The sequence below is a fragment of the Phyllostomus discolor genome, chromosome 12, assembly GCF_004126475.2.
Source record: "Phyllostomus discolor isolate MPI-MPIP mPhyDis1 chromosome 12, mPhyDis1.pri.v3, whole genome shotgun sequence".
Taxonomy (NCBI): domain Eukaryota; kingdom Metazoa; phylum Chordata; class Mammalia; order Chiroptera; family Phyllostomidae; genus Phyllostomus; species Phyllostomus discolor.
This window is the reverse complement of record NC_040914.2, coordinates 28128772-28152618: the sequence shown is the minus strand read 5'-3', so window position 1 is coordinate 28152618 and position 23847 is coordinate 28128772. Positions and strand designations below refer to the sequence as shown.

General features: G+C 41.8%; 1 protein-coding gene across 1 annotated transcript in view; it reads right to left on the bottom strand.

The window, feature by feature from the left end:
* The window catches only part of LOC114511023 (zinc finger protein 850), a 31761-nt gene extending 7914 nt beyond the window's left edge, over positions 1–23847 (bottom strand). The window contains 8 exon segments of the mRNA XM_028529616.2: positions 6137–6142; positions 10025–10148; positions 10151–10248; positions 14668–15850; positions 20742–20843; positions 21090–21216; positions 21748–21836; positions 23613–23847. Of these exon segments, the coding sequence (XP_028385417.2) occupies positions 6137–6142; positions 10025–10148; positions 10151–10248; positions 14668–15850; positions 20742–20843; positions 21090–21216; positions 21748–21756 (1649 nt within the window). The 5' untranslated portion in view covers positions 21757–21836; positions 23613–23847.

The window sequence follows — 23847 nt, the reverse complement described above, 5'->3', positions numbered from 1 at the left end:
GAATTTAGGGATAGCCCTAGCCAAGTGGCTCAGTTGGTTGAAGCATCATCCAATACAACAAAAGGTTGTGGGTTTCATTCCTGGTCAGGTCACATACCTAGTTTGTGGGTTTGATCCCCAGTCAGGGCATATACCTAGGTTGGGAGTTGGATCCCTGGTTGAGTCGCACACAGGAGGCAACCAATCAATTTTGATCTCTCACATCAATGTTTCTCTTTCTTTCCCTCCCTTCCTCTCTCTCCCAAATCAATATTACATATCCTGGGGTGAGAATTAAAAAAGAGAAAGAAATTTAATTTTAAAAGAAGATTTTAGGGATATAATTAGAGATTTGGACAAAATTCAGCTAAAGGGATGATTCTGATGTATTCTATGAACAGGAGAGGGCTATTTAATGCTCATTTAGCTTGAAACCCAGCTCACTATTATTTTACTAAGATCCCCATGGAGGGAAAGAGCCCTCTCCTGTTCATGATGTAAGAAGAGGAGGCTTTGTGCCTCATCATATCCAATTCCACTTACCCACTAGGCAGTGTAAGGACAGTGTCCTCTGGGAGAAGTCATCCCCAGACCCTTGGACAAGGTGATTCATCAAGGAATTAAAAAAAAAAAAAAAGAGTCATTACTAAGTCCTAAGAAGAGTGTGTTTCATGGTGGAGAAAGGAAATAACTAACCTGTGGTATGGTTTTCATTAGTTCAACAGTCATTTTCACCTTCTCTTCCTGTCTTCTCTTGGAGAACAGCAGTGTCCTGGGAGGGCAAAGCTAAGGGAAGAGAAAGGATAGTGAGTGAGGAGGTCTGCTCTGCACTCCCAGAATCACCAGCCTAACACCTGTCTCCCTCGTCCCACCTTCCAGCTTTCTTCTGCCCACATAACTGGGAGATCATGGGGACCTATGGCTATTGAGGAGGGTGTAATGTGTAACTGTTTCTCTTATGTTTGAGGTCCAAAATTTAGTGTTTTTCCTAAAAGTTGCCTTCTCATTCTTTGGTCTTATAACAAATAAAAATTGCCCTGGCCAGGTGGTTCAGGTGGTTGGAGCATCGTCCTTGCACCAAAAGGTTGTGTGTTTGATTCCAGGTCAGGGCACATACCTAGGTTGTCAGTCCCCAGTAGGGGCACATACAGGAGGCAGCAGATAGATGTTTCTCTCTCTCTCTTTCCCTTTCTCTCTTTCTAAAATCAATTAACATATCTCCAGGTGAGGAATGAAAATAATAACAACAATAATAGGTGTGCGAGATACTCTGCATAGATTATATTCTTTCACTTTATTTTTGAAATAATCCTTTGAAATAGTTATTATTTCCTCTACTTTGCTCTCCCTTCCCGCTTTGTGGTTTAACACAGTTTAGAATTTTAAAATCTGACTCCTAAATACCAGAGGTCAGAGTTACTCTCCTTTTATCCAAACCCCCACGGGCTTCACCATCCTCTCTCTGGAACAATGGATCCCTTAGCACCCAGTTCTACCATCTTCACTCTCACCTGCCCTCTTTGGTTTTCCCTCCTGTCTGTCACCCAGAACTGAGGGTGTCTCCTACAGTTAGTAACTCTCGTTGCCATATGTTTTCTTTTTAAATCCTCACTGCAGAGTATGTTTATTGATTTTAAAGAGAGAGGAGGGTGGAGGAGAGAAAGAAACATCAACTGGCTGCCTCCCAAACGCGACCGACCTGAGATGTGACCCGCAACCTTTTAGTGCATGGGAGGAGGCCCAAGCAACTGAGCCACCCGGCCAGGGTTGGTCTCTCACATTCTAATTGCTCTTTCTATCTGTTTCTCTCTTACACACAGACACACACAACACACTGGTCTCTCACACTCAGACACACACACACACACCGGTCCCTGTCACACTCGCGCGCGCGCGCACACTCACACTCTCATATAACCTCACATGCCGGACACAACCGTTTCCCCCGCTCACCGGTCTCTCAGGTCTCTCTTTGTCGCACGCCGAGATCTCTCCTGCTCAGTCTCCCGCTCAGTCTCCCCGGGCTGCTCACACTCGGTGACCTGTCACCCTCGTCTCTCACCGTGGCCTCCACACGCCTGGCCGAACCTGGATCAACCGCGGCCACAACGCCACCCTAGGACCCAAACACACTGCGCGCGGGTCTCTGGGAAATGTAGTCGGCTCAGGGACAACAGCGCAGCGGCTCCAGACCCTGGTTCCCGTGTCTCACCTCGCTTGCCGGGCCCGGGCGGCCATCGGGTTCCGACTCGCGACCACCCAGACCACCCACCGGTTCTCACCCGAAGGAGTGAGTCGACACCCTGACTCCACTGCGCAGGCACTGAATCTCTCTTGGCGGTCGGCCTACGAGGGAGGAGTCTGGCGCGAGGGGCGGGGACTAGGCGTAGCTTAAAGGAGAGGAACGCTGAGAATGGGAGGTGAAAAGGCAGTTCTAGAGCAGCCGGCACCTGTACGTCACAGTGCTCGAAGGCGTGGTCCTGGGATTCGGGAGCGAGGCGGGGCTGCACGCGGGTGTGCGCAGGCGCATAAAAGTGACCTCTTCCTTCCCACCCTCCCGGGCCTTGGAGACCAAAGAGTCCTTAGTTACCGTATCCCATTGCTGCCGCAGAACCGGGTGACGGACGGCTGTGCCCTTGGCGTGCCACTGGTGTGGCTTGTGACCTGTGTCTGCGTAACCGCGGTGTCCTGAGGTTCTGGCCCGAGTCTGTCCCTGGGAGTGTGATTTTCCTTCTGGGCTGTTTTCCGACACTAAGAATAGCGACTGGAAACCTTGACTGTGTTTGATCAATTCTGTGACTACAGTCAATTAGTACATTTCTCGCCTGTAAAATGAGAATACTATTATTGTTATTATTATTATTATTATTATTATTCGGAGAAAGTGAATGAGAGGACATCTTTGTGACCTGACTGCGAGGATGGAACCCCATTCTGACCCTTACCAGAGTGGAAGTAGTGCCTGGTATAGGGAACTCATATTACCTTCCTTGGAAGTTGAACCAAATAAGGGGGGAGGGGAACCTTTCATCAGGGGCTCCAGCAGAGGAAAAATATAAGTAAAATTTCGTGCCCGCTTAGATCTTATTTTCAAGTGGATGGAAACAAACCACAAATGAATGAGTACAATCAATAGTAAATCGAATGGCGAAAAGGGCTATGGAGAAATATAAAGGAGAGAAGAGGAATAGAGAGCAGAGAAAATTCAAATGTTTATTGTCGAAAAATGAGTAAAAGAGTAAAAAACAATGAAAGTCGTCCAGAATACCAGAGCTTGGGGCTGCCGCTAACACCATTAACATTTTTAGCCTGTAGCTTAATACATATTTTTCTTTCATACCCAAGTTGAGATTTCTATGCCCAATCAAATAATTTAGGAAAATGGAATTATATGGTAACTGATTTTTGGAACACTTTTTCTTCATTGTATCTCAGGACCATCTTTTCATATCATGAAGTGTTTTTCTTTAGCTCAATTTTCAAGAATTACGATGTAAAAAGTATTGATTACCACAAGTGATTAAAAATGGCTATTGTTGGGCTCAAAGTCCTGAATGCTGAGCAAATTCTTCACCTGCTTCTTTTGTATTTCATATCTTAGCCACTTGCCCTCCTGTTGGTGCAGTGTGGATGCATGGTGAGTATTCATTTCTGGGGTCAAATTTATGGATGTATGAACTACAGAGGATTGTATACAGTTATTGGAGAGCTACAGAAAGCATTGGGGTTACATTCTCCTACCCCACCCTCTTGTCTACCCTGCAGATCCCTAGTATCCTCCACAGAAATGTAACATTAAAAAAAAACTGGGCCAATTTTCCTGCAGATAACAGATATAAACTGCACAAAATATGAAAAACATTTCCCTGAAAGCATCAGAGGTGCCCAAAGGACAAAAAAAGAATTGAAGAAATAATGAATCAAACTGTCTCTATTTGGCAAAAGCTTAAAATTGCAGATTCAAAAAGCATAGTAAGATCGAAGCAGGATGAAAACAGCTACAATCACATCGAGGAAACAAACTGTTGATAATCAAAGATAAAGAGGAAATGTTGGCAGTAGATAAAAACAATACTGTAGCCGTGGGGGAAGCATTGCATAAATTATTGTTGACTTTTCATCAGAAATGTTGGAAGTCAATGAAAGGACTTCTTTAAAGCACTGGAAATAGGGAAAACCAATCATCAACCGAGAATTCTATATCCAACAAAGTAACGACATTTTTAAGTCAACCAAAAGAATTTTTCATGAGCACATCTGCCAAAAAAAAAAAAAAAAAAAAAAGGGAAGTTCTTTAGGCTGAAGGAGAATAGTATCAGATGAAAAGTTTTGGAAAGAATGATGCAAATTAAGATTAAATTCTCTTTCTCCTATTTTTTCCTATTGTGGCAATGTTGGTTGGTGGTGGGAGTGCCAGGCAGGGGTGGCAGGCAAGGAGATAAGAAACCTCGTGTTGCTCCCACCATCCAGGCTCCATCCCCTCCCTCTCTCTTGGGAAAAAAAAATGACTGAATTCAACTGGTAGGGTTGAAGCAATTTTTGCAGTGGGTATTGAAACTAAAGTGAACTTGATTCTATGTGTAATGAGAAAATAGCACCATCTACCATAATGTTCCATTAACATGCTTTGTAATTGTTATTGTACTGTCTGATATGACATTCTATACTTATGTTTGTATGTGTATTGTCTAACTCCTTTGCTAAAAATAAATGCGCCAGGGGAATAGTTCTGTTTGTTTTACCTCTGTTTACAACACTTCCTGTCACAAAGTAGGTAACAATAAATAGATGTGGAATAGATGAATTTTAAAAATGCACGGGTTCTATGCCTGACCTGTAAATGCCTACCAAAGATCTGAGGAGATTACCCTATTCCTAGATTTCCTCATGTTGAAAAGATACCTCTCCTCTCTCAGGCAATCTAATGAAAAGCACTAGGAAATCCCCAGATTAAAGAGGGGTGGGGGGGCAAAGTCGTATTAGGTGAAAATAATTTTGCGGAGCCCTCAGAGGGTGTTTCGCAGTGCAGCAGTGCCACCGTGTGGGAAGAAATACCAACTACAACAGCTCTGTATCTCGGAAGCTGAGATTTTCCTGGTGGAGGCCTCGTTTATTCTCCGTCCTCCTGATGCCTCCCCTCAGGGGCAAGACAACTTTGAATGATTAGAGAGCAAGGGAGCCAAAGGCTTAATTGGTCAAATGAAAATGGTATATCCGGGGGTTATGACCTCTCAGTTTTACATGAAGGGGTGGCAGCTACCCTTTCAGGAAAATTTTACCCCTTTCTCCACCTCCTCTTTAGGACTCTCTTTAGACAGTATTTCAATGTTTGTTTGTTTGTTTTTTAAGGTTCTCCTGAAATGCCTGGGCCCAATTCACTGATGTTTTGGCTAAGATGAAAGCTGATGGTTCTGCCCGCCGAGGCAGCTATGCAGATCCCCGCGGTTGGGACAGCCGGCAGCATGGGCTGAACGAAATGGCATCCGCCTTGCTGCAGACAGTCTGAGAAGCAGACCTTACAACACACTAACACTCTGGTGGAGAAATGGCCCAACAGGAGACATAGAAGGGAACACAGAGTTTATTGGAAGTTTCACGTACTTTAAACGCCACGGGAGTTGTCCAAAGAGGGGGAAATACAAAACCAAGCATATGACTGTTAAAATAATATTAGGATCTTAGGTAAGGCTTCCCCCACCCCTCCACTAAGAACCAGAAAACCTATTTTATATAAAACAATAATTCCTTATTACTCAGCCATAATGAAAAATAAAGTGTTGTCATGTGTGGCAACATTAATGGACCTAGAGGGCATTATGCAAAGTAAAATCAGTCAGTCAGAGAAAGAAAAATACCATATGATTTCACTTATATGTGGAAACTAAAGAACAAAATAAATGAAGAAACAAAACAGAATCAGACTCAGATACAAAGAACAAATTGGTGGTCACTAGATGGGAGGAGGGGGCTAGATGAAAAAGATGGAGGAATTAGGAAGTACAGATTGCCAGGTATAAAAATAGTCACAGGTATGTAAAGTACAGCATAGGGAATATAGTCAATAATGTAATAACTAGTGTAGAGTGTCAGGTGGGTACTAGAATTTTGGGGGGGATCACTTTGTAAGTTATATGTGTCTAATCTCTATGTTGTACACCTGAAGCTAACATAATATTGTATATCAACTATAATTGTTTCCTTTTAGTTTGTTCAACTCTATAGAAGTAACATTTCTGTTGTTACTGTGATTAATATTTAAATATAAAAATGTAGATCTTTAAAAATGTACTACCACACATCTGAGGGACACATCCACCACTGTGAATGCATCAAGTGCAGGGACAGCAGAGAATTCATTTTGGGAGCAGTGTCTGAGCTGGGCCTACCAGGCAATGAGGTAAGGGATGACCTTTCCAGGTGACTGGAAACCCGTATCAGGAAGAGAGTCACATAGTGTGGCATTACTGAAGCTTTCACAAATGAGAAGGGAGCTCTGGTCAGGTGGCTCAGTTTGTTGAAATGCCCTCTCATACACCAAAAAGTTGTGGGTTTGATCCCAGATGGGACACATACCTAGGCTGTGGGGTTGATCCTTGGTCAGGGCACATACAAGAAGCAACCAATGAATGCATGAATTAGTGGAACTAATATATATATATATATATATATATATATATAATACTAATATATATATTAGTATATATTAGTATACATACTAGTATATATATATTAGTATATTATATATATATCTCCCATGGGAGGGCCTTAATATCACACAACATGAACCTCCCCCCCTTGCTTCTGTGTATAATTTCCAGATGTGGTCTGAAACATAGGTTGGAATTACCTGACCACAATTACACCTGAAGTTTCTCTCATACTTCCTGCAGTTGCTGTATTTGAAAGATCTCATCACCGTTTTTACCACCTATGAACAAGAATCGGGAGAAGGCTGACAGACAGAAAAGAATGTCTCTGGGGACAAATAGGAGGTCTATCATAGGTAGATGTTAAGGATGAATATTCCCAAACTGAATTCCTATTCAATGCGTATGTAAAAGCATTGATAAAATTTGCATGCTCATCTAGAGAAGAATACTCATGAACTCACCACCTGAGCTAAGATGGGGAACATTACTGGTACCTTATAGTTCATGGCATGGTCTCATTTTTAAACCATCAGCACCTCAGGTGACCCATTTCCAAAGAGATGCTATAATTCTCTAGGTTTTCATTACTGTTTTATCACCTATGGATGTAACCCTAAATGAAACATTCAGATGATTCTAAGGTGTGGTTAATAAATTTTAGGTATCACATTTTAACTCTACATCTGTGGCCCTGGATGGTGTGGTTTAGTGGATTGAGTGTGGGCCTGTGAACCAAAAGGGCTGCCGGTTCAATTCCCAGTCAGGGCACATGCCTGGGTTGCCGGCCAGGCCCCCAGTAGGGGGCCCATGAAAGGCAACCACACATTGATGTTTCTCTCCCCTCTCTTACTCCCTCCCTCTCTCTCCAAAAATAAATAAAATCTTTAATTCTACATATGGGATATCATTCCTCATTGCAAGGACCAAGTGATTTTTAAACATTTTTCTCTTTTTTAGTTAAGCAGCCTAAACTCTGGAAGAATAACCAACCTTAGACAGGTATGTCCTAAATTCTCAACAAATAATCTAATTTAAAAATACACATCAACTATTATCTTACTGTTTTAAAATTTTAATTTTTAAAGAGAAAAATAAGATGTATTAATTTTCTAGAAGTTACAATTTTTAAATTTAAATTTTAAAAATTTCACATGTAGAAAAGTGCCTGGCACTCATAGGCACTCAACAATTTTTTTTTTTTTTTGTAATTTGGGAGCTTCAGGACATCTGGAAAGTTAGGTTTCAGTTTGTGTATTGAGATTACACAGGACTCAAAAGGAGCTGATCAGATCTGCATCTTTTCCAAACTTGCAAATCTGTGTCATCAATATTTTGTATACCCCTACAGCCTGGCAAATCTTTAATCTTAATGGATAATAGGTTTAAAAAAAAACTCAGTTGGATTCTCTATAAAACCTGCCCTTTGCTAATCTTTAGTCAATTCTGGAAACTTAGTTTTTCCACTTTAGGAAGTGAAGTTCAACTAAAATTTGAAATTTATTGGCAACAAAAATGTAAAGTGTTTAACCTCATTTTTAAATGCCCTTTACATGTGCTATTACAGCCTCCTCATTTTAAATAATGCTCTATAGCTGGGGTCCCTAACCCCCAGTCTGTTAGGAAGCTGCCAAGAGCCAAGCTTGCCTGACCTCCATCTCCTGTCCCCTTCTCCCTTTTCCATCTTCCACCAAACCCGTCCCTGGTGCCAGAAAAGTTTGGGACTATTGTATTTTAATGAAATTTGCTAAATGTTTATAACTATCCTTTTAAAAAAAAACTTCCAGGTTGATAAAACCTACTTTTCTGTTCATGCATTATTTTTTTAAATTGCTTATTGCTAAGTTAGGTTCAGTTTCTGGCTTCTCAAACAGTCTCTGGTTCCTGCATTATTTCCAGTGTCACCATTTTCTGGTCTATAAATATAAATGCATTGAAGCTGGTCACTTTTTTGAGTACAGACAGAGCCACATCTGGCAGGGTTTGACTTCACCACATTGTAGTGTTGTTCTTGCAATGAGCAGGACATACAACATAAAAATACTTGGTTAGTATCTAATGCATTACATTTTTACCTGAGTTAACAGCTCTGTACCACTTGTTACAGACTTCTCCACACCTTCCTCAGATTCTTTGATAGCTAAATACTTAACTGTTGTTTTAAACATCAAGGGTTTCATACATTATTGGCTGATGCACAATGACTGATAAATTCTTGAATGCTTTTCTTTTACTCGTGGTATATTCTTCAGTGTGAATTTTCCTTAAAAAAATTAATATGAGCCCTGACCAGTGTGGCTCAGTTGGTTGGGTGTCGTCCCCCAAAGTGAAGAGTAGCTGGTTCCATTCCTGGTAGGGGCATGTGCCTAGGTTGTGGGTTCAGTCCCTGGTTGGGGCAAGTACCAGAGGCAATTGATCGATGTTCTCTCTCTCTCTCTTTCTCCCTCCCTTCCTCTTTCTCAAAAATAAAACCTTTTAAAAAATCAATATGAAATTTCTTTAAACTTACATCTCACATATGTGGTATTCACAGGGTTATTTTCTCTTATACATTCTTTTATGTACATTAGGATGACTTTCCAAAATTTATCCACTTACATAGTTTCTTGCTGCCATAACAATAATTAATGGCTGACAGGGTTGAGGAGTTTTTCTACATTATCATGTTAATATGGTCGTTAGTGATGGATGCTATAATGCATTTGCTGGTGAGTGTAACATGAGTTGAATAAAAAGCATTTTTGCATTTGAAAAAGTTACTGATAAATTATTTGATGTTCCTTGACAGATGAGACCAGTGAAGTCTTTCCTTCCCTTGTTTATGGGGGTTTTCTGTAGCATGAACTCCTTAACATTGAGGATGATGACAGCGCCTGAAGGCCTTCTCAAGTTTCTTACAAACATTAAGAATAAAATTTCTGCCCTGGCTGGGTGGCTCAGTTGGTTGGAGTGTTGTCTTGTACACCAAAAGGTTGTGGGTTTGATTCCTGGCCAGGGCACATACCTAGGTTGTAGGTTGGATCTTGGGTTGGGTTGTGTATGGGAGGCAACCAATCAATGTTCCTCTCTCTCATCGATGTTTCTCTCTCTCTCCCTTCCTCTCTAAATCAATAGCCATATCCTTAGGTGAGGATTAAAATAAACAGATAAAGACATAGCTTAAGGCTGTTTTCACTTATTAAAAAAAAAAAGGAATGAATTTTCTGATGTCACATAAGTTGTGAACACTGCCCAAAGTCCTTCCCACAATGTACAGTTCTAAGGTTTCTCACCAGGATGGGTTTTTCTGATGTTGAGGAAGATGTAAATGATGCCAGAAGACCTTTCCACATTCTCTTCATTGACAGGGTTTCTCGACCAGTGTGAATTCTTTGATACTGGATGAGGTGTGGGGTAACCCTAGAGGTTTCCCACATTTCTTACATTCATAGGGCCTCTCACCAGTATGAGTCTTCTGATGTTGAGTAACAACTAGTGTCAAGCGACTAAAAGCTTTTCCACATTCATTGCATTGAAATGGTTCTCACCAGTATGGATCCTCTGTGGTTGAGGAAGATATGAGAGATGACTGAAGACCTTTTCATGTCCATTACATGCACACAGCTTCTCACCAGTATAAATTCTTTGATAATACATTATGGGTCCTTCTGAGGGCCTTTCCAAAATCCTTAAATTCCTAGGACTTTTCTCCAGTATGAATTCTCTGATATTGAATAATGATTGGTGTTAATTTTCTACATCTGTTTTATTCTTTTTTTCTCCTAAAGAAAATAATCTGCCCTGGCCAGGTGCTCAAGTTGCTTAGAGCATTGTCCCAATACACCGAAGTTGTGGGTTTAATCCCTGGTATATACAAGAATCAACCAATAAATGCATAGAAAGTGGAACAACAAATTGATGTCTCTCTCAAATCAATTAAAAAAGTTAAAAATTATAAAAATGTATAATCTGACTGCAGGGTTATTTTGAGGAATTATGATTACTGACATTAAAAGAAGTGAGGTAGGCAGAAAGGTTGAATCACACTTTGAGAATCAGAGCCAGAGAGGTAGTATTCTGTTGCTGTAACAGACAAAAGGGAAAAAAGATAGAAAGACTTGTTCCTGCATGCCTTTTTTACATCTTCAAGTTTTTTAATCATGAGGATATCCTGTTGACTCAAAACATTAGTTTTTAAATAGAAATAAACAACTGAGAAGTACTAAGGAAGCAATATGTAGAAAAAGATTTCTTTGGGCCAGTAAAAGAAAAAAGTACGTGACTATCTAAACCTACGCAGCCTAAGTTCTAGATTTTGAGGATAGAAAGAAACTTGAAAAAAAATTAAGTTTATTGATTTGAAAGAGAAACATTGATTTGTTGTTCCACTCGTTTATGCATTCATTGGTTGATTCTTGTATGTGGCTTTACCAAGGACTGAACCTGCAATTTTGGCATTATCAGGACAATGCTCTAATCAACTGAGTTCCTGACCAGGGCAACCTGTGCTATTTTAAGCCACTAAGTTTTTGACAATTTGTTACAGCAACAACATGAAACAAATATACCTATCTACATAAGCTAAGAGAATCAGATCAGCTTTGGGTTCCTATTCAAGAAGACCAGAATTCAATGAAGGAACATCTATGGACTACTGAGAAAACAACTACAATCTGAAAATGTTCTGCCAAAAGTATAATTTGTGAGGATACCAGAAACTTTTTTTCTGACATGTAAGGATTCTGAGAATTACCAGCTATATACCATTTGTTGAGATAAATATAAATATTCAATAAAATAGTCTAACCATGTATCATTTGATATAGAACTGTTCCTGATGATTGGGAAAACAATGAAAGGAAATGGTGGCCAGCAATAAGTGTTACTCAGTGTGTTTAAATTTAAATTAAAATCATAAGTGGGAATGGCAGTAATGGAAGCATCAAATAAATGAAATAGAGGCAAAAGTAAAAGGTTTAGGCTAAAAATCTTCATTAAGTTAGGGAAGGGATGGGAAAAGAAAACAAGGGTGGTGACTCTTCTTGGAGAGTGGCAAAGAAAATGGTAGGTAACAAAGTGTAATAGTGCTCTCATTATTGCACTATTAATGAGACCTTGCACACTAGGTCTGACCAAATAATAATGGGAAGATCACCCTGACTAGTATGGCTCAGTGGGTTGGGCATCATCCCACACACCAAAAGGTTGCTAGTTCAATTCCCAATCAGGGCACATGCCTGGATTTCAGGCCAGGTCCCTGTTTGGGATGAGGGCAAGAAGCAACCCATTGATGTTTCTTTCACACATTGATGTTCTTCTCCCTCTCTGTCTGTCTCCCTCCCTGTCTTCACAAATAAATAGAATCTAAAAAAAAACAAACAAAAAAAAGCAGATCACCATCTCAGCCACAGTGGGAAGTTCCAGTTTAGCAAGAGAAAAAGGGACTAATGAACCAACATAAGAAAAGACCAAGATAATATAAATGCAAAATAAAAGGAATAAAGGAGATTTAGCACACTAAACAAAAATATTAGTTTCCCTATAGAAAAATTCAGTGTTTCAAAAAATCAGCGTGATTTTTTTTAAAAAATGAAATAACTAAAATGACAGGGGTTGAAAATAAATGGATGGGCAAAAACATACCAGCTAAACAAAGATACAGGATGGTAATAAAATACAGAGAATCACACTAGGTCGTAACTGGCAAATTTTTCTTTTCAATCCTCACCTGATGACAGCCTATTGATTTTAGAGAGAAGGGAAGGGGAGAGGGAAACATTGATGTGGGAAATATACACTGGTTTTCTCTCCTATGTGCTCTGACTGGGACCAAACTGAAACCCAGGCATGTCCCCTGACTGGGAATCAAACCCACAACCTTTTGGTGTACAGCATGACACTTCAACTAAGTTGCACTGGCCAGGGTGGCCAGACAGTAAACACAGGCTTCGTGGCCAGTCTTCCTTTCAGCCACTCAGTTCTGCCAGTAGTACACAATAAGTAAATGAGCATGGCTGTTCTGATAAAACTTTATTTATAAATCAGGCAGCAGGCCAGATTTGGTTTGTTGATCACTACCCCTGGCACAATAGGATATTATATAACAATAAAAAGTATGATTCATAAATAGGGCTTAAGTCATAGTCAAACAACATAAATTAAAAAGTAAAAATCTCTGGAAATTCATGATCTTGGTCCAAGAAGTTCAATTTTAGCAAATTCTGACCCAATATATCAAATAATATGAGAACATGGAGAATTTTGTCATTATAATCCACAGGCTTAAACAGAACCTTGTATTCAAACAAAAAATAGTATGTAGTGTTTTTCAATGTTAAGGAACATAAACAATCAATCTTGTACTTAGCCACAAAGAAAAATGTCAAATCTTAAAAGGTAGGTACTGATATCTAGGCCATATTTGCCAATCATACTAAAATCTGAAATGTTATAATTCAGGATGTTTATGGCTGTGAGTATACAAGATATCCAATTAAAATGAACTTTAGCAATAAAGGTTTATTTTTCTAAGAAAGCATCAAAGAAAGTTTCAAAATTGGTTTCTAGATCTTCTGTTTTCTCCTCTTGATCCCAAAATGGCTGCAGCAACTCCAGACACCATGATCTCATAGAAAAACGTTTAATAGCAGAAAACAAGGAAAGTCTTCCTAATATATGTCTCTTCTGAATTAGGAAAATCTTTCCCAGAAGCCCAGCAGGTCCCTGGAACACAGTGGCCTACCTGAGCTGCAAAGGAGGCAGAAATTAGCCTCTGACACCTTCAGATTCTAAAGCAAGACACAGATGCTGCCAACAAGAAGGGGAGTGGGATATGGCTGCTAGGTAAGCAACCAACCCCTTCTCTCTGCAACATGTTATAAAAGATAACCCCAAACAATCAAATGACATGGAAATTAAGAAACCATCTGCTAAACTTAGTTTAGTCTTGGGTCAGGAAGAAATGAAAACTAAGATTGTTGTAAGATGACCACATTCTACTTTATTTTGTACTGACTTGTTCTTTTATCATCTGGATGCTTGGTGTTCTCTTTTCTGGCTTCTTGAATACTACATTTGGAATATTTATGTATAATCTTACAGGTTTTCATGTTTCACATGCATTTAAAGGTTATAAAAATTACTGTGAGTAGCACTGCCTGGTGGCTAAGTGGATTGAGTACTGGTGTATGAACCAAAGGGTCACTGGTTCAATCCCCAGTCAGGGCACGTCTTGGTTGTGGGGCGGGTCTCCAGTAGGGGGCACTCAAGAGGCAACCACACATTGATGTTTCTCTCCCTTTTCCTCTCTACCCCTTTCTAAAAACACATAAAATCTTTGAAATTCCTCTGAGTGGCATCAACCACATCTCTGTCTGTTGGAATGTACAAAAATTCTCCTTGTCTCTTTGAGAGAAACATGGTTTTTGTTCCCCTTAGTTATGTATAACATAACAATATATTGTTACAATATATATTGCAGAACAATATATACTGGGGGAACAGTACATATATATTGGTTGTTTCTTGGATGTGCCTTAACCAGGGATTAACCTGCAACCCTGTCATTTATTCTTCTTTACTGTTTATGGTAATTGCATGATTTATTTTCTTGTTACCCCAAGAGTAATTCCGCTGTTTTAGTTCTTTTTCCTTTTCACTTTATAGGAAAATGAAAACCTTCGGCTACTGTTAAAATTATTACATGGTAGTTAGAAAAGGTGAATCAAGAATGCGTTAAGAGACATTTTTCCCAACCTTTCCTTGCTTCTTTGACTATCATGGTCTAGACAACTTGTATCCATAAAATTTTCCTTCAGTATGAACTTTATGACTTAGGAGAAGGGACAGCTCTGAATGAAAGCATTCTGACTTATGGTACATTTAAGTCTTACCCCGAGATGGAAGGACAAAGCTGTGATTAGCCTAAGCCAATGGGCTCTCCCCATTGCTTCCACTCATGTGGTTGCTGGCTAACATAATTTCTCTGATGATCAACAAGGGGTAAGTGCTGATGGAAGGCTTTTCTACATTTATTATATTCACCTGTGTTTCTCTACTTTGCATTCTCTGGTGCTGAACAGTAGCTGAATCACAATGGAAAGTCCTCCCCTCTTCCTTATAGTCCCGGGGCTTTTCCTCAGTGTGAATGAGCTGATGCTGAATTAGCTGTGAGCAGTGGCTGAAGGCCTTCCTACACGCCTTACATTCGTAGGGTTTCTCACCCGTATGGATTCTATAATGCACAGTAAGGTGTGAGACCCGTTTGAAAGCCCTACCGCACACCTTGCACTGGTAGGGTTTCTCTCCAGTGTGAATTCTCTGGTGTTGCTTAAGTTGTGAGCTCACCCTAAAGGCCTTCCCGCAGGCCTTACATTCATAGGGCTTCTCACCAGTGTGAATTCTCTGATGTCGAATAAGGGTTGAGCCCTGATTGAAGGCCTTCCCACAGTCCTTACATTCATAGAGCTTCTTGCCAGTATGAATAGTCTGATGTTGGATCAACTGAGACCGGTGACTAAAGGTCTTTCCACATTCCTTGCAGGCATAGGGCTTCTCACCTGTGTGAATTCTATAATGTACTTTAAGATGTGAGATCCGATTGAAGGCCTTCCCACACTCCTTACATTGATAGGGCTTCTCCCCAGTATGAATTCTTTGATGTTCAATCAACTGCGAGCTCCGACTAAAGGCCTTGGCACAATCCTTACATTCATAGGGTTTCTCACCAGTATGAACTCTCTGGTGTTGTATGAAATTTGATCCCGAATTGAAGGCCTTCCCACATTCCTTACACTCATATGGTTTCTTGCCAGAATGAATATTCTCATGTTGAATTAGTCGTGAACCATATTTAAAGGCCTTCCCACACTCCTTACATTTATAGGGTTTCTCATTAGTATGAATTCCTTGATGGTTCATAAGGAAGTCCTCTGGCCAGAAGTCTTCGCTGCCATCATTATATGTATAGGATTTGTCTCCAGGATGGATCTTCTGATAAAAAGTAAGGGATACTTGCGGGTCAAAAGTGGGCATTTCTTCATGATTAATTATCATTTGACTCAAATGTCCGTCTGGATTCCCCTGCTGTCTGTCACACTGGTGTCTGCATTCCCAGTCATCTTGGAAACTCGAGTATTCGGGACCACAACTTGTAAGGCTTTCTGTTCTCTCGTACCCGGGTGACAGCACTTCACAAACGGGCTGCTTCAGAGATAAGACCTGAGTATCATATCTCGACTCCAAGACTGGAAAAGAACAAAAGAGCAAGAATATATTAGTTTTTTCCTTTTCCAGAAAAAACAACTTGTATAGTAAAAATTTAAAAGTTTGGACTTAGGATAATACCTATGGGCTCCTGAATGTGGTTAAGCAATTAGAAAACAAACAGTATAAAGAAAGAAGAAATACCATAAATGAGTGAGGTGATGAAGGAGGAGGTTATAAGAGCCATTCTTGGAAATGTCTCTTCCAAGACATTCTAGAGTGGTGGTGGTTATACATATAACCACCACCACTCTATCTGTGGTGGTGGTTATATGTATACATTTGTCCATACTCATCAAAATATTACACTTCAAATTTTAAGTATTACTTTAAGCTTTAAATATAAACTTTAAACTTTAGAATATTATACTTTAAATATTCAACATTACATTCACTGAATATAAATGACTACCTCAATAAAGTAGATTTTAAGAAATGACAGTGAAGGTGGTTGGATCTTCACCTGGCCAAAGGAACAGAGTGGGGTATCTGTTTGCTGGGGGCTGTCATGCTTCATGGGGACCTATGATCACCTGTCCCCTGGAAGTGTAGTAACCCAGTGACAGTCTTCTGCTGGGATGCCTTCTACCTCTGAACTTCAGCTGAACACCAAGAATGGAGCTGGTGTTAACAGAACCTGTCTCTCTTGGTCCTTTTCACTGCCTTAAGGTGATCTGCAAAAAAGGAGGGCCTGCTTCCTTGTTTAGAGAATCAGACTCCAATTTAATGGGGATGGCATCTTCTGAAATTCTCTTTGCTGCTCATTCAAACTGCAAGAAGTTGAATGGTGTAATGGATCCTGATTCCATCTGGTACACGACTTTGGCTGCAGTAGTCCATTTTACTGCAATAACAGGAATCCACTCACTAGGCTAGTAAAGAAATGGTTATAGCAAGAACTACCTAGGGCACGGGGCAGAAAGCAAAGGTGCTCATAAAGAGTATCAGCCCTGGCTAGTGTGGCTCAGTGGATTGAGCATAGGACTGTGAAGCAAAGGGTCACCAGTTTGATTCCCAGTCAGGGCACATGCCTGGGTTGCGGACCATGTCCCCAGTAAGGGGGCATGCAAGGCAACCACACATTGAAGTTTCTCTCCCTTTCTTTCTCCCTCCCTTTCTCTCACTCTAAAAATAAATAAATAAATCTTAAAAAAAAAAAAGAGTATCTGATAGTCTTGGCTGGGTGGCTCAGTTGGTTAAGAGTATTGTCCTGATACCAAGGTAGTGGGTTCAATCCCTGGTCAGGGTACATATAAGAATCAATCAGTAAATGTGTGAACAGGCTGAAGAATACATCAATGTTTCTCTCTCTCTTTCCCCCTTCTTCTCTCTCTTAAAAACAAACAAACAAACATGACAAAGCAACAGTAATTAAAACAGTGTGGTACTGGCACAAAGGCAGACGTGTCAACCAATGGAACAAAAATAGACAGCCCAGAAATAAACCCTCATGCATGTGGTCAGATGATCTTTGATAAGGGGCCAAGACCACACAATGAGGAAAAGATGACAGTACTGCTTTTCCACAAATGATGCTGAGGAAATTGGATATGCAAGTGCCCAAGAATGAAGAAGGATCCTTAGCTCACAACAAATATAAACATTAACTCAAAAGGGATTGAAGACTGAAACAAAGAACCAAAACTATAAAGCTCCTAGAAGAAAACATGGGGGAACAGTTCACAACATTGCATTTGGTGGTACTTTCTTGGATATTGCACCATAAGCAAAAATAGACATCAAACTTGAAAACAACCAGGCATCAAAGGAAACAACAGAGTGAGAACACAACCTACAGAATGGAAGAATATATTTGCAAATCATATATCTGATAACAGATTAATACCCAGACTATATAAAGAACTCCTACAACTCAACAACAAAAACAACTCATCCTGATTAAAAATATGGGCAAAGGACTTGAATAGACATTTTCCCAAAGAAGATACATAAATAGTCAACAAACATACAAAAAGCTGCTCAACATCACTAACCACTAGACAAATGCATACCAAAACTATGAGATTCTACCTCTCAGCCATGAGCATTGCCACTACTGAAAAAACAAACAACAAAACAAAACAAAAAAAGAACAGAAAATAGCCACTTGACAAAGATTCGGAGAAATTCGAGCCCTTATGCGCTGTTGGTAAAATGGTGCAGTCAAGGTGGAAAGCAGTATACACGTTCCTAAAAAAATTAAATATGGAACTACCATACAACCCAGCAATTCCACTTTTGGGTATTTAGCCCAAAGAAGTGAAAGTGGACGGTGAGAGAGATATCTGCACACCTATATTCAATGCAACATTATTCAAAGTAACCAAGATGTGGAAAGAGCCCAACAGTCTATTGACAGATGAATGGACAAAAGTTGTGATGAATATAAACAGCCTTAAAACGGAAGGAAACCCTATCACATGCTACGATGGGGATAAACTATAAGGACATTACGCTGGGTAAAAAGAAATCAGACACAAAAGGTCACATATTGTACGGTTCCACTTACGTAAAATATCCAGAGTAAGCAAATCTATAGACACAGACAGCAGATTAGTGATTGTCAGGGGCTGGGGGGGGTGCAGGGGAGAAGAATGAGGAGTGACCGTTTAACAGGTACAGGGATTCCTTTTGGGGAGCCTCTCAATGCCACTCTTCTGACACTTTAGGTCACCAAACGTTTGTTGTTTTACCCTCACATTAAGCAATTCTCCAGTTCCCTGGTGTCCTAGAAAGTTAAGTCAATTTTCACACTTCCTACCGAGAGCGTCCAACCCTGCAGGTAAAGGGCTCAGTCTATAAGACTGCCTCTCCCCACCTTCCTTGCAGAAGAACCCAGCACACCTGGGAGGCTTAGTTCTTTGTCCTCCATTTGAAATTCTCTTACAATATGCTGTATGTTGTGAAAACTGTTGATAGATATGTTTTTGGTGTTATGTTACATTGTGACATTGGTTTTCAAACACGGAAGCTTTTACCCTCCTGGGACACTTGGCAATGTCTGGAGACGTTTTTGGTGGTCACAATCGAGGGCAGGGCTCTACTGGCCTGTGGTAAGTAGAGGCCAGGGAGGCTGCTCACCACCCCACAGCGCACAGGATGGCCCCCTGCGGTAAAGAACAATCCTGCTGGGAATGTCAACCTTGCTGAGGTTGAGAAATGCTCCATCCCGAGCAGGAGCATCCTGGGCAGAGGGGATAGCAAGAACGGAGGCCAAGGCAGAAATATACCAGCTGTGTCAAAGTCAGGGTGCAAGCTACCACAGCAGAGGTGAGGAGCTGCGACACACACCACATGGCCTGCCAGCCTGAAACAGTTACTGTCTGGCCCTTGAAAGAAAACACTCGCCAACCCCTGTGTTGATGGGGCAGGAAAGAGGCTTATGCAGCTGTAACCAAATGAGCAATGGAGAGTGTAGCAAGAGAGGAAGTCAGAGGGGATGAGACCAAAGAGCAACACAGTCCAACAGAACTTTCTGTGACACTAAAAACGTTCCACTCTGCACAGTCCAACACAGTAGCCACTAGCTACACATGGCTACTGCATGTCTGGTATGTGGCCAGTGCCACTGCAGAATGAAATTTTATATTTTACTTAATTTTATTTTTTAAATTTTGGTGTACTGATTTCAGAGAAACACAAAAAGGGAGGGAGAGTGGGAAGGAGGAAGAGGGAAGGGAAGAGGGAGGGAGGGAGGGAGGAAGGCGGGGAGAGAGAGAAAGAAACATCTATTTGTTCTTCCACTTACTCATGCATGCATTTGTTGACTCTTATATGTGCCCTGACCAGGGATTGAACCCACAACCTTTTGGTGTACCAGAAGGTACTTCGATCAATTGAATCACCTGGCCAGAGTGCATCAAGTGTTTTTGACTTGAGCAAGATGAAGAATCAAATGCCCTGTTACCAAAATGTAGAACGGGGAAGAGTAGACTTGTCCGGGTGGATCAAAGACTCCTTTTGGGACTTGTTCCCTTAGGCGTGCTTGGTGAACACCCTGGTGGCCACAATCTGAAAGCAGTTGGATATTAGTCGCTGGAGTGTGAGGGAGACACAAAGGTGAAGGTAACCATCTGTGTTCTCTGCCAGAACTTTCTGCAGTGATAGAGATGTTATGTATCTGTGGTGTCCAATACAGTGGCCACGAGCCAGAAAGCGGCTCCTGAACATTTGAAATATGGTAGTTGCAACTGAGGTGCTGAAGTTTTGAATGTATTTCATTGTAATTAATTTAAATTTCAGCCCTAGCTGGTGTGGCTCAGTATACTGAGCACTGGCCTGTGAACCAAGGGATCACCAGTTCAATTCCCAGTCAGGGCACATGCCTGGGTTGTGGGCCAGGTCCCCAGTGCGGGGAGCATAAGGCAATGACACACTGATGTTTCTCTCTCTCTTTCTCACTCTTTCCCCCTCTGTCTAAAAATAAATAAATACAATCTTTAAAAATAAATAAATAAATAAATAATTTTCAATGACCACACAGTGGTGCCATACTGGACAGGCCAAGTATGGATGGTGTTTAGCATGGTAACAGAGAAGGTCCTGAGGAGTGGGAATAGACAGGAAGGAAGAGGCCCACATCTGAGCCTGACATCTAGAGAAGGTAAGACGATCCAAGAGAGGAAGCTGAAGGTGGTTTAATAAGCAAGGTGATGACAGAGGTACTGATGACCTAAATACACAAATGCTTCAGGAAGGAAATGACATTTGTCCAATGCTGCTGACAAATTGCCAGAGATGACAACTGGGACCTGACCACTGAGTCTGGTGACTTGGAGGAAACATTTTCTACCCCCAAGGACCTGCTTCCTCGCTGACCAGCTGGACAGTTTTCTGTTGTGGCTTCCCTCCGCCTGCCCATGCCTCACTTACCTGGGCACAGGCCTCCGGTCACTGCCTCCTCCACCCTCCAGGGCTCCTTGCCTTGCTCCAGGAAGGAGATCACATCGGGTTTGGAAACGGCAAGATCTGGACCTGAGAATGTGACACCTGGTTATGTTGCGGGGCCCAGAATTTGGATCTAGGGCCTGGTTATCAAGAACGAGAGGCCATTGCAGGAAGGGACAGGGGAAGATATGATAGTCATCTGAGGGCTGGGAATAATGTGGCTTCAACCCAGGGAGCTGCCCTTGAACCACTCAAAGGGTAGCCCAAAACTGACAAGGAAGGAACAGCTTTGCCCAACGGCGACCTGCAAACTCCCAGAGCAGGGGCCCTTACCCAGTGAGAGCAGGATGCTATAGATCTCCAACATGACATCTCTGTACAAGTCCCTCTGAGCAGGTGTCAGCTGTTCCCACTCTTCTCGGGAGAAGACGACGGCCACATCCCTGAACAAGTCTGACCCCTGCAATGACAGGCAGGTGTGTTATGTGCATACATCATGGAAGCGTCTCTTAGTTGGATGAGAGGCGATGCAGGAGATCTCTGCAGGAATGAGATGTGCTGGTGGAAAAGACCAGGGCTGGAGGCCTCTGCTGCAAGCAAATGGCAGGAGAACAAGGGCGTCAAGAACACCTGAACGTCCCTTTTTACTACAAACCAAAGCTCTGGTACACAGGTCTGGGATGAAAATGAAAATCCAGCTAATTGGAGTTTTCCCAACTATGAGTTACTCTGTCCTCGGCATGTACTAAATTCTCCATGTGACACCTAGAATTTCAACTTTTATAGAATTAAAAAAAAAAACAAACCCAAACCAAAACAACTCAAACAAATGTTTTTTGACAGAAGAGGGCAATGGGAGAAGATACTAGCTGCCTGGTCCTCCTACTCCTGAAACTGGGAAGCCCTGAGAACAAGATTCTTGGATGGAGATTCAGTGGGAAGGAAGGTTCAGGATAAGGAAAGCAAGTATTTACATGATCTTAAAACTCACGATGGACATGACTTTCAGAATTTCATGGGCTGATGAGGCCTTCTCCAGGCTCCTCTCTTGGGGAAGAGCCGAGTCCTGAGACGGCAGAACTGGGGGAAAAAACAGCAAACATGAGAGACCAGGCTTGCCTTGCACTCCCTAAATGCCACAGTTGCAAGTTCCCATCCTCCCCATCCCTTGAACCCCCACCTAACAACAAATTAGAGGGAGTTGGGACAAAATATGGCCCTCACTCAGGTTCAAAAAACTCAACTTCAGCTACTGCAAGTACAAACAGGGAACCAATAGCCTTTCCCATTTCTCCTGAATACCCAGAGAATTCTACCTTGTCACTGATGGAAATCTGAGATGGGGATGCTCAGACCTGGTCCAGTGACAGAGACCACATGGCATCCCAAGGACAAGGAGGGCTGTCCTCACCCAGGCCAAGTAGTTCAGTTGGGTAGAGCATTGTCCTGATACACCAAGATTGTGGATTTGATCTCCAGTCAGAGAACATACAAGAATCAAACAATGAATGCATAAATAAGTGGAACAACAGATCAATGTTTCTTTCTCTCTCTGATTCTCAAATCAATTAAAAAAAAAATATATATATATATTAAAAGAAAAAGGGAAAAAAGGAAGGCTGTCCTCAGACAGGAGGAAGAGAGAACCTGCCTGGCTCAAATCAACCCTGCCAAGAATAAAGTCTTTCCAGGACCTGGCCACTTAACTCACTCAGACCCACAATGTAACACCTTCAGGAGTCTCCCTGGCACTCCCTCAACTTCCAAATTCACAAAGAGCCCCACAGCCCTACTTAAGCCTTGGTGGACACCATTTTGTAAACCCTGCCTAGAGTCAACAGATGGGGTGTGGGTACAGAGAGTAAATTAGATGGAGCAGGTCCCTGCACAGAGATAACAGTGCAAATAAGTCACTGCACAGAAATAACAGTATGTGAAGATGCATGGACAAAATATTTTCTGGAAGACAGAACCAGAAATTAGTACATAACAGCCCACAAGTAGGTGAGTGGTTGAATCAATCAATGTGAGCCCAGCCAGATGAAGGACATCAACTGACAAATGAATGACATTCAGAACTGGACTCTTTGTACAACATCAACTTTCAGGAACAGAAATAAAACCTACCCACCTAGGGACACATGGGGAAAAAAAAAAAAAAAAAGGAAAAAACACCCTAAAAAAATTGGAATAGAAAATGTTCAAGTGTTGAAAGTGATGTCATTTATCGACTTCTTGAGCTGTTTATGGAGGAATTTGGGACAGTGCCCAACGTGTGTCTAATATATATACATATTTTTACAAATATTTAATTGTAAGCAACGTGTGAATGAAATAATTATAAATGTTCCTTGATGTCGTGTTACGACTTTTTCTCCTATGACCACTGTTTTAGCATTATCTGTAACATTTTACGGCATGAATGCCCCAGGATTTCCTCAACCCTTTCCCCACAGATTTTGAACACAATCACCTAAAATATTCCTAGGTATATGTCTCTGCTTCTAAATCTTCTGGGATCTTGCAACTCTTTGAATCTCAAGAAATAAGACTTCCTCCCGAATTTTTTTTTTTTTTTTAAGTGAGTAAAAAAGAACTCAAAACACCCTCAAGCATTTCCGTCGGGTCGTGACCCCTTCACACCCACGTAAGGGGGTCTGGGGACTCGGTCGTGGGCCGTGACGCCAAAAGGGAGCGCCAGCGGGGACCGATGGGAAAAGTAGTCCAGAGCACGGGAACCGCAGACCGATGCTACGCAGAGACATTCCGGTTCCTCCCAGGCCCGAAACCAGCCCGGCCGCGGCGCCCGTTCCCGCAAGATCCCCTGAGCGCTTGGGAACCTCCGGAGCTCCTCACCTGCCGCCTCCTCGGGTCCAGCTGCCACCGCGGCTGCGCTCCCCACAGCCGCAGCTGAGCTTCTTTCTCAGTACCGGCGGACTAGCCGCCCGGAGCCGGAAGATGGCGCAGACGCAGACGCACAAAGCCGCGCCGGGGCTGCATCACGATTGGGACCGCATCGCAGTGTCTCCTGGGAAACGTAGTCTCTGTGTAAAGGCTGTAGCCAAGAGGTAAGGCCGGATATCGCGATGTT